This window comes from Anser brachyrhynchus (assembly GCF_964034855.1).
Source record: "Anser brachyrhynchus genome assembly, chromosome: 1".
Taxonomy (NCBI): Eukaryota; Metazoa; Chordata; class Aves; order Anseriformes; family Anatidae; genus Anser; species Anser brachyrhynchus.
In genome coordinates, this window is record NC_137694.1 from 103,054,931 (window position 1) to 103,068,999 (window position 14,069).

General features: G+C 50.7%; 2 protein-coding genes across 3 annotated transcripts in view; one reads left to right on the forward strand and one right to left on the reverse strand.

The window, feature by feature from the left end:
• The first annotated feature begins 2,720 nt into the window (after positions 1–2,720).
• Positions 2,721–6,213, forward strand: PTMS (parathymosin). The gene is made up of 5 exons (XM_080553914.1): positions 2,721–3,105; positions 3,596–3,667; positions 4,372–4,453; positions 4,616–4,680; positions 5,250–6,213. Exons 1-5 carry the CDS (start codon positions 3,058–3,060, stop codon positions 5,298–5,300), a joined length of 318 nt encoding a protein of 105 aa, XP_080410040.1. The 5' UTR covers positions 2,721–3,057; the 3' UTR covers positions 5,301–6,213.
• The window catches only part of PHB2 (prohibitin 2), a 171,761-nt gene continuing 163,728 nt past the window's right edge, over positions 6,037–14,069 (reverse strand). Inside the window, exons 9-10 of one of the 2 annotated variants that reach the window (XR_013938929.1) lie at positions 10,392–10,594; positions 6,037–10,074 (exon numbers count right to left, since the gene is read on the reverse strand). Coding sequence is in view for 1 of the 2 variants with exons in the window: in XM_080554049.1 (XP_080410175.1) it covers positions 10,579–10,594 (16 nt within the window). In the remaining variant the exon portion in view is untranslated. Of the gene's footprint in view, positions 10,595–14,069 lie in introns of both variants that reach the window. The other variant, XM_080554049.1, reaches the window with a different exon arrangement.

A 14,069-nucleotide genomic window follows, 5' to 3' on the forward strand; every position in this document is an offset into this window, starting at 1 on the left:
TATCTGGTATGTTTTGGGTTTGCTCAGAGTTGCTTCAGCCTTCAACATAAACTATAAACTCCCCTCCCCCAGTAAAACGATGCAGTGACAGGACTAGGAAGAACTATTAAAACAAAATGTATAAATATTTACTTTAGGTGCATGCACCCTGCATAAGCTAGAAGCAGAAAAATACTTATCGCACATGAAAGCCCACAGAAATAAACAATCCCATGGCCACATATGAAGACATACATGTGAACTTAAAACACATCTGTAGAAAAATACCATACTTTCTACACTCACAAAAGTAAATGCACATAAAGACAGAGAGAAAATACTGCCACTGTACACAAACGTGTATGCGTACACGTGCACACACCTATGTAAACACAAAGCACAAACAGCATGCACCATAAAAATTTTAATTTATTGTACAGAGAAAATTACATTCATGTTGTTCTCCAGGCTGCAGACATGCATATTCTCTATATTCCCAAACGACTTTTTATCATGTAACTTCTGTACCTCCTTCATCTTGTCTAGGTACATAAGACTCCAAAAAGGATGGAATACACTCTGCTGAGTTTGCAAAGCAACTTGAAGCAAAGATTGCAGAACGTACTGAAAAGGGTCGTGCATCTGCATACCGCATGATGAGTATCGTTACATACGCAATAAAGAAAAATTCAGACGGGAGAGAGGAGCAGAGAAAAGCTGTAAACTGTTCCAGCAGATGAAATGTAGAGCGGTACAGATATGATGGAAGAAGAGAAGGCATGGAGAAGAGTTAGGTGAGACTGAAGGGATGCCCTCAGGACCTAAGTGAAGCAATTGCACACTAGAAGCCTGGAGAATCCCACCATCGGGATCTGAAGGGCTGGCAGAAGCAGGCATGTCGCAAGGCATGAAGAGGAGCTTACACAGGATGTAAGTGGAAAAACATACTTGATACAGGCATGCAGGGAAAAACAGGACATGTGAATAATGTGAACGGGTATCTGAGCTGAATTTTGTACATGGGACGGCACAAAGGGAAGACAGGGAGAGGGCCACGGGAAGAATGCTCACAAGAATATGGGCAAAAGAATCAAGAGAGTTGGGTAAAAACTGCAAAGGGAGTATGGTGGAGAGTGTGGATAGGAAGAAGCAAGGCTGCACGCCGAATGTACTGAGAGAGAAGGAAGAGGCCGCAGACGGCATATCAGCTTGTAGAGCGAACCAAATGGCCCCACCGTACAGGCTGCCGGAAGCACACTTTCCTTACACAAACAGCTGTTTGTGAATTTGCATCTGTGGGAGCGGCGCCTGTGTCAACAAAGCGCTTTGGGCATGCCGACATCGCTGGATACAGTCCTTGCATTCTGCCCTCCACGGCGTTGTGTCGAGGCCTGCTTGTGCACTAGCACGACAACGTCCCTAGGAAGGGACATGCGGTGGCGCAGCTCTGCGCGCTCAGTAGCTGAGCGTGCAAAGATAAGGGCAGAAAATCTGGGTTGGTGCAAAGAACAGCAGAGCCGTGAGTCACGCATCTCCTGACAAACAGAAGCAGAGAACGTCCAGCCACTTCGGCGATTTTTGGAGCTCCTGGTTTTGGGTGTAGCTCCAGAAATTACTATTTTTCTTGCAGGAAGGAGGGGTGAAAGAGGGGTACTTCAACCGAATACCAGGTCTCGAATGCGGATAGCTAGACCTAAGAAGTTGGGTAGAAGGGTTTATAGGAGAAAAAGTAATTAACGCATGTATTTTCATTGTTCTGTGTTAATCTCGATCTGCGCGCCTGGGTTACATTCCGGTTTCTTTGGGGCACCGTGTGCTGCACGTGGCTAGGAGGATCACATCGTTCAGACCATGAGGGGAGCAGCAGTGGCTACGGAGGAGACAAGGACAAGGCGGGGGCCCCCCGCATCACGCACGCTGTGATTCACCCCCTCTTTCTCACACTCCCCTTCAGGGGACAGGCGGGTGCCACAACCCCAGCCCCTCAGGGAGGAAGCGCCGGGGCGCAGCGCCGCGGCCGGGCAGCAGGGGGCAGCGCCGGCCGACCGAGCGGCTCCCGGCGGGCGGCTCCGCCACACGGCCCCCGGCCCCTGCCCTGAGGCCGGCTGCCGCCGCCCGGGGTCGGCTTCCAACCGCCGAGCCCCGCAGCGCCCCCCCGCTGCCCGGGCCCCGTCAGCCGCCGCCTCCCCCTCACCCGTCGCACCAACCGCCCCCGCGCCCCCCTGCTCCCCCCCCCCCCCCTCACAGGGCCTTCCGCCGGCAGCCAATGGGAAGCCTGTTGCCAGGCAGACGGCTCATTTGAATAGCCCAATGGGGCTCCCGCCCCTTAGCCCCTCCTTATATGGGGAAGCGGGACGCGCTCGCCGCCCTTCCCCCACCCGCCGACGCGCGCGCGGGCCGGGCCCCGCCCCTCCGCCTCGGAGAGCGCGGGAAAAACAGCCCGCCTCCCCGCCCCCACCGGCCGTTCCCGCGCGGGGCCCCGGCCGTTGGGAGGGGCGGGAGGGGCCGGCGCGAGTGGAAAATTCCAGGCGGGAGCGCGGCACGCGCGCGGCCCCGCGGCTCCTCCTGCCGGCGGGCGGGGGGCGGCGTGAGGCGGGCCGCGGGCCTCGCGGCTCCCCGGGCACGCCGCCAGCGCCGCACCGGCCCCGCCCTGGCACCTCCGGGGCACCTGCGGGGAGGGGAGGGGCCGGGCCGGCCGCGAGGCTCCGCGGGGCCGGGGTGAGGTGTGGGGGGGTGGAAAGGGGGGCGCCGGCCCCCGGCGCGCATTGTTCTGGCGGCCCCGCTCCTCCGCCGGCCTCCGCCCTCCGTCCCTCCTCCGCCTCCCGCCCGTCCCCTCTCCCCTCCCTTCGCCAGGTCCCTCCTTTCCTCGTCACCCGGCGCTGTATAAATCCCCTCCGCCGCCGGATTCCCCCCATCGCGGCAGACCCTTGGTACTTTGGCCCCCGGGGCGGGAGCCGCGGCCGCAGCACCGCCGGGACCCGGAGCTCCTCGCCGCGCACCCCCACCACCGCTTCCCACCGCCCTCCGCCCCGCTACCCCCCCCTCCCTCCTTCAGCCCCCCCCCCCCTCAGCGCCAGCATGTCGGAGAAACGCGTCGAGGAGGCGCCGGCGGAGCTGAGCGCCAAGGTGAGCCGCGCGGGGACAGCCGCCCCACCACCACCCCCCTCTCCCCGCGTCCTCCCCCGTCCCGCGCCGGGAGCGGACTGCGGCTCGCCCCGCGCCGCGCTCCGACCCCCCTCCCGCGCGCGCGCGCGCGCCCGGCCGGCAGGGGGGCGCGCGAGGGCCTCCGCCAATGGGGGGGCTGGGGCGGGGCGGGGCGGGGGGCGCGAGGGCCCGCGCGCGGGAGGCTGCGCGCGCGCCGCTCGGCGCGGGCGGGGGGGGGGAGGCGGAGGAGCGCGGCGCGAATGTGGGCGAAAGAGCGCGCGCAACACCCCCCCTGTACACACACACACACACACACACACACACACACACACACACACACACACAGCGCCCCGGGGTGCTGCCGCGCGCGTCCCGCGTGCCAAAAACGCGAGCACACGCAAACGCCCGGCAGCCCGGCTGTGTTCCTGGCCGCCGCCGGGCGCTGCAATGGTGTTTCCCGTCTCGCGTGCAGGAGATGAAGGAGAAGAAGGAGAAGGTGGAGGAGAAAGCGGTCCACAAAGACAAGAAGAAGGAGGTGGTGGAGGTGAGGGCTGGTGCTGGGGGCGGCTCTGTGAGCCCCGGGGTCGCTGCGAGGGATGGAGCCGAAGGGAGCGTGGGCGATGCAGAAAGAAGAGCAGAACTCATAAAGGAGAGGGGCAAATGAAGAGCAAGCTGGCGGGTAATTGTGGGGAACGAGCCTTGAAGGACTTAGCACAGTCAGCACGACCTCGTGAGCTGAAAAAAAGAGAGGAGAGCAGAGACAAGCAGGAGGAGGTGGCAGGGGGGATGTGGTCCTGCGCCCACTCAGGCATCCCGAGGTCCGTAAGGAAGATAAGGCTGGAGGAACGACCAGCAAGGAAAAGCACAGACTGATGAAAGTCCAAGGCAGTGTGGTAGCAGATGTATTACGAGCACGCCGGAGAGATGCTCGGATTGCTGGGATGGGACAGCAGCAGCCTGTCGGGATGCGAGCTGGTGGGCGTCACGGAGGTCCGTACTGGTGGGGAGTGACGGGGGGGACTGGTTTTGTAAAGGAGGCAGGGTGGGAGGAGGATTTTGGCTGCATGGGACAACTGGGACAGTGGGAAGGATGTTGTCTGAATAACAGTGCAGAGGTCACTCGCTTGATGCACGCCTGAGACCGGAGTCTGAAGTGGCTGGAGGTGTGGAGATAATTCTTGCAGCAAGGAGCTCATGGAAATGTCATCCTGATGCCAATTTCTGCTCTGACCGATTTGTTTAATTCAGGATGAGGAAAATGGAGCCGAAGAGGATGAGGAAGAGAATCCTGAGGATGTGGATGAAGAGGAAGGTGGCGATGAGGATGACGGTACGTATAATTAATATAGGGGGAATATGTGGGCGGGTAATCAGGCTGTGGGGGAATGAAAGATCGCAAAGGGAAATTCCTCCTCTGAGCCCTCTGACTGAGATTACATTGCCTTAAATGCTACTTCAGTTAATCCGTGATTCCTCTCTTCTTTGTGCTTAGAAGGAGACGAGAATGGGCAAGAGCAGGATGGGCATGCAGAAAAACGATCTGCGGAGGAGGAAGAGGTGAGTGATCGCGTGAGAGTAATGGCATTGAGAAGGTACTAGGTTGCCAGCTGTGTGCTGATGAAATCCATGTGGATGCTGTTGCTGAGCATCTCGAATCAGCCTTGCGTCTCATTGCTGCTTCAGCAGCAGATGGGTCAACAAATCTGTTGTGGCAGGGGGACGCTAAAACTTGGTGGGCTTGTTGTAGAGTCCAGGTCCAGTTAAGGTGCTGGATGATGACCCCTCAAAGACCTGTGACTCTTGGGCTTCAGGCCAGAAGATGGATTTGTAGGGGTGGATCGCGGGGTCTGTAAGAAGGAATGTGAGCCTGGGCTTGCTGCACCTCCTGAAAGCATCAATGCAGGTATTCCTGCAAATGGAGCTGTCCACATATTAACTGTGGCCACCAACAGAACAGTTGTTAGGCACTCAAAGATGTTTTAAAGAGGAGTGGGTTTAGGGTGGGCCAGGCAGAGATTTCCATACAGAGGAAAGAACAGCAGTAAGAGTTTTGTGGAGAAATTGTGTGTCTTGGTATGATGACTGGCAGTAACTCCTTTTTTTTTCCTCCTCTTTGTGATGCGCAGGATGAAGTGGATCCAAAGAGACAGAAGACAGAGAATGGGTCTTCAGCTTGAGTCTTCCCCTTCCATCTCCTCTGTTCCGTCCATCTCTCCTTCTCCATTCCAGCCTGTGCTTGCACTGTCCATTAGCCTCTGGCTTCACACAATCTCAGATGAGGAAAGGTTAGAAATGCTCTCAAACAGGGAAGACAGCAGTTTCCTTCCCACCCGAAGATCCCAGCCCATCTACGACATTCCCCACTTGGAATTATGCCAGTCCTCCACGTCCAGCTGTGCCCCACTTAAAAACAAACCTCTTCCCTCAAGAATCTCATTGTTTCCCATTGTGACCCAGTGCATAACCTTACCAGGCCCATAGGCCAGGCTTTTCACATGGCAAGCACCTACCATTCCTTTTCACTTGCCCTCCCTTTTTTTTCACTAGTAAGAGTGAGATTCTTGGCAGCTTCTGCTCCCGGGACCTGCTGTCAGATATTCTCCCTGAGTCCAGGAGGCTGCAGGCACAGATCTCATGGTGCATTTCCAGTCCTAGGCCTCCTCTCATCTGCTTTCCCGTTGAACCCTGAGAGACAAAGTATTACAAGCAAATAACGGTTCTATTAAACCATACACAGAGATGGGATTTATCTTAGGTTTTTTTTTTTTTCAAGTTTACATGACAGACAGCAAGCTGGCCCTCGTGAATTTTTCAGAAGATAAGGGTTGTTTTTATATATGAATTTCATCATAACTGCATATTTTTTTAATTTGGAGGCTTTTTTAAAACGAATCAAGAGATACATAAATTGGGGACCAAACTTTGATTTCCATTTTTCCCTTTAGATTCTCTTGTGACCATTTTTTGTAAATTAAAGGCAATATAGCCACAGCATTTTCTATGGCACAGACATCACGAGGATGATAGATATAAATATATATATTGTTTTCAACTAGCACTGTAAATAAAAGCGTTTAAAAATATTTCAAAGAGCTTGTGTGGGTGGTCGTGTCTGTATGTCTTAGGTTATGTTCTGATCCAATCGTGGAAGTTGGTTGGCAGAAAAATGATGGTTTGGACAGCAGCTGGTGGCGAGGACATCCCTACGTCAGTTAAAAGACCTGTGGTAATTCTTTGAATGGCCCCCGCATGCTGGAGACCAGTGTGCATGGGTTCTGCTTCCTCCCTCTTGAGCTGCTCCATCTGGCAGGCACTTTAGTGAGGACATGCCACAAATGTAAAGCTCCAGGGCTGTTCTGAAGCTCTTGAAACGAAAATCAGGCTTCCTCACCAGACAACAGAGGTTCTGAAAGTGAGCCTAAGCTGTGGCTGCTGTACCCAGGCAAGTGCTCCTCTACGGCATCCCTGCCCTGGCTGGCATCAAGCATGACCCATGCAGCATCAGTCACGGAATGAAAGGAAAGTGTTTAGAGAGGCAAGAGCTTCGCTTCTTTGTCCCACCAGCTGCCTGGGAGAGATCTGTCAAATATTTGTTTTTTATCTTTGGAGACCTTTAAAGTTGCCGTTAGTGTTTCTTCCTTTTTAAACTCTGTTTTGGCAATCACACAATGAGCAACCAGGACTGGGAGCTGTAAATAATACCAACTTTTGTCTGAGCATCAGCGGCTTTGTGCATGTCCAACAGCGGCAACAGATGAGATATTGGCAGCACAAACAGTTGCTAGTCTCCGGAGATGCAAAGCATCAATCGTTGTTTTATCCAAACGTCCGTGTTTGGCTGCAGGACCGGATCAGGGCACGGAGGGACACAAGCATGGTGCAAATGGCACAGCTACTGCCAAGACCCTTCGCACGCGTGGAGGCCTCAGCGAGGTGCGTGCCTGCCTGGTGGGATCTGGCTGCACCCCGGGGTGGAGGTGCGCTGCTCCCGCTGCCCACATTTGCTGCTGTAGGCTCTGCTGGGTCTGGACCCGTCTCAGCCCTGGTGCTCCTGTCCGAAGGCCGTGCTCACCGCAGCTCTGTCCTGCTGCCACAAAGCTCCCCTGGCAGCTGCAGCCACAGCCATTTGGGCCATCTCCCCTGGTGAACAGCATTTCAAAAGCAGGTAGCTCTTGCATCAGACAGACTTGCAACGCCTCTCCCTGCTCCCGCTCGCCTTGGGCATGATGATGAATGTGCTGATTCAACTTGCACGTATCGTCTAACTGCACTTGTGCAATTTTATATTCCCACTATTGCTCCATTTTAAAAATTGATGGATTCCAGTCCCTGCTCATTTCAAAATACTTTCACATTAGAGCAAGTCCTCAGGATTCCCCCCAAAATTTTGCTGACCAGTCACCTTTTAATGTTTGGTACCGAAGATAAGTTATTAGAAGATAATCCGGTTTCTACAGAGGCCTATTCCTATTTTCATGTATCTTCCCCACCACTGCAGCAGTGCCATACTACGAGTAGTGAAGAATACACTTGCAAATGAGAAAGCGTAGAGAGTTCTCCACTTTTTTATGTAGGTACAACACCAGTACTCCTGGCTCTATCCATCTGACCGTCCAGAAGTGAGTGAGGCAGCACCTGCAAGTCAGGGCAGCGCTAGCTGTATGAGCACTAGCTGTGCGAGCAGCCGTTCCCCATTTCCTCCGAGGGAAATGCTGCAGGACAGAGGGCTGCCAGCATGAAGGGCTGCCAGGCGGTTTCTACACGTCTCTATGGAGTCCTCAGCTCCACAGCTTCTACTGGTTCTTCCGCCTTATTCAGTCTTAATAAACACCTTTGTCACTACCTATGGATAGTTAGAAGATACAGCTACAGATACAGAACTAGTTAGGAGAATATCTGCTTTCACATTTGGTCACCTCCGTGTCCTGTGGGACATCATTGCTGACTTGAGCTGAGGGCTACAGATAACAATGGGATATTACAGTTTCTTCCCTTTCCTTAGACCTGCAAAGAAGTCTTTTACCATTGAGCCTAATTCTTCTTCCACAGCGAAATCAATGAAGTCAACAAGGCAAGAACAAAGTCCGTCTTCACCAGTGCCTCCTCAGAAGCAGCGGCACTACGCAGGAGCCTTATTCACCTTCCTCGGCTCTGTGCTAATCCTCCACTCATTTCATTTAATTCCTGTGACCATCTGCCAGCCTCATCAGCTGGAGACAGGACTCCCTCAGTGCTGTCCAAAGGTCACACCAGAAGTCGGCGCATGCCGGGATTAAGCACAGGAGGCTGTCTGCACAGGAATGTGTACGGGCTGGACTTGCCGTTTGGTCAGGCCTCACCACCGCGTCAAGTGCAGCTGTAGGCCGGACCTCAGTTTTCAATCAGAGCCCTCAGTGGTTTTGTCTGAGAGAGGTTTTGCTGTCAGGAGGCAAATTTCTTAGCAGCTTTCTTGCCCTGATCACAGCGTCATTACAGCTCTCAAGGAGATGTTTGATGTTCATGGCCCCTTCCTTGCTTCCAGTGGGAGCTGCTCCCAGCTTCCAGCAGCTCTGCTCCCACCAAGAGAGCAGAACCAGCGAACCAGAGACTTCATTCTTTATAGCTCTCCTCCAGGACTGCTTGCTTCGAGGGAGCTGTGGAGGTCGTGCACTTGCAGGCTCTGCTAGAGTCAATAAATGAAACAAGACCGGCATAATCAAAACCATCACGCACACAGAATTGTGAGCTCTGCTTCGGACCAGGAACAAGCAAGCCCTCCAGCCACTGCTGGTTTGGGAGGAGAAAACCTTCCTTGCTTTAGGAAAGCCCATAACCACACTGTTGTGTTAGCTTTAAAAATAAATAAATAAATAAGATTACTTCTCTTCCCACCACTTCTCTGGGCTAAGGGGCTTTTTTAGGCCCTCTGCTTAGGAGTCTCATTGCTCAGCCAATTCCCATACGCCATATGGGAAACTAAAAGAACTTGCCTTCCCAGATCCTTAAGAAGCCCATGTACTTTTCCCTCCCACCTCTCTCCCTTATTTCAAGAATGGAGTCAAAGACAGACACACTCATGGCTGTGCGTTTCCTCAGGGAAGGAGTCTGTGTTTACGTGTGTGGGCTCAGACTGGGGACATGTCACAGATGGACAGCACTGGAGCACTGCCCACCAGTGAATGAGTTTGGGGTTTGTTTCCTGGTGAGCTTTCACTGTTGTAGCAAAACACGGGCAATCACAGGGGTGAGGAAAGACCCAGGGTGTCAGTATGCAAAGGTCCTAGCCACACAGTATGGATTATAGGCCAAGCTTGGTGTCATCAAGTATAGTTTTGCTCTTGTGGGAGGCATTTTCAATCAGACAGAGAAGAGGATGCATTCCCATCTCAGGCTGTTCAGGAAGAACAGGCCCTACATCCCAGCTGGAAGTCTCTGTGCACAACAGTCGTTCCTTAGCTGAGCCTCCGTGAGCTGCGATATCCCAGCAGATAAGCTTCACCTCGTCAGCCTCGTCAGGTGTACTGCTGCAGGCAGGCTACAGCAGATGCTTAGGTGACTTGCTGCAAATCACCCATTAAAGATGACAGACGAGCATGCAAACTATGTATGAGCTGTAGGTGATACTTCAGGGTCTTTCGTGGATCCCTTTACATAGCTGCAGAAATAAACATGGAGCTGATGTTATTTGTCACTGGGAGGCCGTAGGAGCTGCACATTCTACAGACCTCCAGAGTTCTTTGTAATGATATTTATAGTTCACATTCTCTACCATGTACATTATTTTTTTCCTCAAAAAGTCCGGTCAAACATTTCCAATGTCCTAATGAGGCTCGGGAGGCTTTCTTCTCTATTTAGTTGCTTAATCCACAAAGTGGTGTCATAATGTCAGAAGGGTGTTAAGCCACACGTCCTGCAATGAGGAATCTTGTTGCCAAATGCTGCTGAGGCTTCGTATATCCCAGACTGGAGATCCTAAAACCAGTGAAGGCTATAAGATGTACCAAGAAATAGTCAGTTTCCAGGGCTCTGTGATTAAGTGTCTCCCAATAACTCTTTGTCAGCTCAGGTAGAGTCATGTCTTGGACTTTCCCTGGTCTTCCATCAATTCATCCATTGTTTTAGGTACCAAAAATGTCAGAAAATGTCAGAAACCTTTTTTTTTTCTTTTTTTTTTTTTTTTTTGAAGCTTAGGCACCACCTCAGTACAAAGGCAAACACAATGATCAGACTTTGGAACTAAACACAACGATGGTATATAATTTGTTATGAAAATCTTCAAAGACCCTTACCTGAAACATCCTTCAGCAACTTTTCTACTATTGCACATCCAAATGATTTCACAAAAGAGTGTCTGCTGGTCAGCACTCCAGATCATGAATTTAGGCAGCACTCTGTTAGGCTCATCCATAAGCAAACAAGAAAACATATCTGAAAAGTTATGGCTATTTGCTGTTTTCCTTCATGAAGGACTGTTTCTTAAATGTCACTTCCTTTTTTTTTTCCTATGTGATATCCGAAGTCTCAAAACCATCTGAGGCTGTTGGATGTGGCTCCAACAAACCTCCTGATCTCCTGAGATACCAGTGTGGTAGATGTGGACCAAAATTTGAGCTAGGAATTTGCCAATTCTCCACAAGGAAAATTTCACAGAAGATTCATTAGAGAAATTTGGGAGATCTAGCCTCGTAATTCAAATGACCCCTGAGGTTTTGCCCATAAGAAATACTGCAGGGTCTTCTGCAGATCCCCTTTCGTAGCTGCAGAAATAAAATAAGCATTGCTGTAGGGCACTGCTAACAGTGTTGACTGCAGCTTCTTGTTGGGAGAGGATCCCACTCCATCTCAGTTTTTCTATGTTTTAAAGGGTTTCCAGAACAAACCCTGACCTACCGTCTCCCATTTGTGGCAGGGGAGTCTTCAGTGCTCAGCTCCTGCACTATCTGGTACACAAAGGCTAAGCCTCCATCTCTTCTTTCAGGATCCATGCTCCTGCTTGAAACAGAGCGCCATTCCAAGACAACAGGCAGCACAACCACATGTAGCTTAAACTGATACATACTTCAGCTTGGAGGCTACACCTTACGCTGTTTTTCTTAAGCCTCTCAAAGGGATTCACTAGTGGGAGACGAATTGGAGTCCTGTAAGCACACGGCTACATCTTTCCTGCCTAAAGTGCCCCCTGGTGGCAACGAATTTGGTATGTTTACTACAAAAAATTATGAACAGTCATCTAAGTTTCGCTTGCTGGAGGAACCAAGAACGACTCTGATCATGCCTAACTCAAACTTGAGTAACCGAGAAGTCCCCATGTGGCCAATTAGCATCAGATTTGTCTTGGCCGTTCGTCCACAGAGTGATTTGAACACACTGAGGTTGCTCTTGGGCTTCCAGGAAGAACAGTCCTTTGCCTAGAGAGCCCAAGGAAGGTCTAGGGAACCTGGAAGGAGACCCATCCTCACTTGGATCTATTTCTATTAAATGAGACAGTGTGTTACTTTCCTAAAATCTGCTCCAAGAGCTTTCTCCCGGCCCAGCACAGCTCTTACTAAGCTTTTTGTTTGGAACGAGAACAGCTCTGGGTCAGAAAAGGGATGTTTCATTCAGTGTGTCCTTTCTCAAAAAACAGCCTCTTCGGAGTTGTACCATACTATCAGCTGCATCAGGCGCAGTGTAACTATACCCTTCTCTCATCTGTTTCGTTTTTTGCTGTCAGAGGAAGGTTGTCTGGAAGATAAGGCTGAACAGAACAGCTCCCGTGAGCCTCTTGCACATGTTCAGGAGCCTTAAAAGACTTGTGGGAAGGCTCTGCTAATCCCAGGGCTCACATCTCTTCTTCTGTAGCCAGGGAGGGATCCACCCACGCAAGTCCAAAAGTCCCTCCACCCGAAAGGCATGTATACATTCAAGTCATTTGCAGTCTCCTCATCTGTAGCTGGTTTTAGACTCTTTCCCAGTAGCATTCCCTCCCACATTGGATCCCCTGTGTAGAGTCTTAGAGTCTTAGAGTACACTCACTGTGTACTTGGGTGCGTATGTAAAGCAGGGGCAGTCATTCCCAGTGGTGTTGGGATGGGAAGGCAAACTTGGAAGAGAGTGTCTTAGATTGGATTCCCACCTTCAAGCACCTGGGAAGGTTTCTAGGTCATATTTGTACATCCACCCAAACGTTTGTTTTTCACAAACCGGGGCAGGAAATGCTGTTAGTCTTGGTGCCTTTTTTTTTTTCACCTTTTTTTTTTTTTTTCCCCTCCCTAATTCTTGTGCCAGTGTTTTGACTGTAGCACCCTTTTCTGTTAAAGATACTGAGCTTTACCCTGCCTCATGACTGGACAATGTTACCCATATTTCCCCCTCTGCACAAATTGATCTGCTCTTACAATGGGCACACACAGAACCCTTGGGTTTACCAGTCTTTCAGAGTGCCTTTTATCTTAAGTTAGTAAGGAACAGACAGAAGAAAACTAGAGTAATAAATTAAAAAAAAAAAAAAAGAAAGAAAGAAAGAAAGAAACCCCTAAAGCTTCTTCAGGTCTGGAACAAGTGAGCCCTCTGACCACCTGTAGCTAGGGAAAAAACAGCATCTCCCTTCTAAACTCGGGGGAAAGTCCCCACACCCACTTACCACTACCTCTGTTCATTTGAGTCCATGATCCCTCACCCTTCCTTCTCCCTCTGGGTTATGTGCCTCAGCTCAGCAATCACGCTCCTCTGCAGTTTCCCAGCCCAGTGCTTGGTGTTTTCTTGTGGAGCAAGACCAGCTGGCTTTTTTTTTCCTTTTTTTTTGAGTCTTAAAAAGGGCCTGCATGCACCACCAGGGAGGACCTCCAGTCAGGGCTGTGAATAAGGGAGAAGCCTGGAGAAATATGAATAGATAGTGTTTTATTCTCATGATGGTGATCACCTTGCTTGGCTTCTGTGTTTCAGCAGGGAGTCCCATATCCCAGGGCTGAGCAAGAAGATGCCTTCAAACATTTTTCATGTTAACAGTCTACAGGTGGTGAAGAGGCCACCACAAGAGTTATTCCCATGTCAGAGCCTTGCTGTGAAAAACATGGACCTCATTTCCAGCTAGATTTTGTTTTTAACTTCGAGCCACTGGTTGTCGTAATGCTCATCTACCACAGCAGAGAACCTGCCGGTGTTTTACATCTTCTCATTCATGGGGAGAAAATATGAATGACAGATTGCGAATGTAAGAGCATGAAGATGGTTGTATTGGATCAGACCTGTGGTCTCTCTAGTCTGGTGCTCTGCTATAATGTACGATCCTGATGTACAATCCTGAAGACGAGCCAATGAGAGACAAGACATATATAGGAGCTTCCTGTAAACCAGAGTTGAGGACATCCTGAGCTGGCAGTCATACCCAGGCCATTATATTCAAAAGCCAGTGAAGAATTGATCCTCCGCAAATTACCTAATCTCTGTTTGAACTCATTTATACTCTTGGCCTTCATGGCATCCTCCAACAATAATTCTACCATCTATATGATATGTAAAACGGGTTTCTGTTTATTTGCACTAAACTTGCTTGAGGTCACCAGTAGTACTTTTGGATTAGGTAAAATACATCAAACTCCTCAAGCCCTGTACATCTGAAAGCAAGATTTCTAATCCTCAAGTCAGGTTTTATTTATGTATCACCCTGCTAAATCCTTTTCCATTTTTCCACATCCTTTTTGAATTATGGACACATTCCAGTAACTTGTGCTGTAAACAGAGGTAACACAATCTGTTCGTTCTTGGAGATCCCATTATATACATCATGTTGTCAAGTGCCTCCCTCCCTGGAGCCTTTGCTTCCCAGGATTCAGCATCTTGTTCTGGAAGTGTGATCCCCATACTTTGTTCCCCAACATATAACCTTATGTTTTAATGCCAAGTGTGATTTTACCAGGGGTCCATAGTTGCTTCCCATTAACCTTGCCAAATATGAAGTGTACACCATGCCAGGAGAGACAGTCACA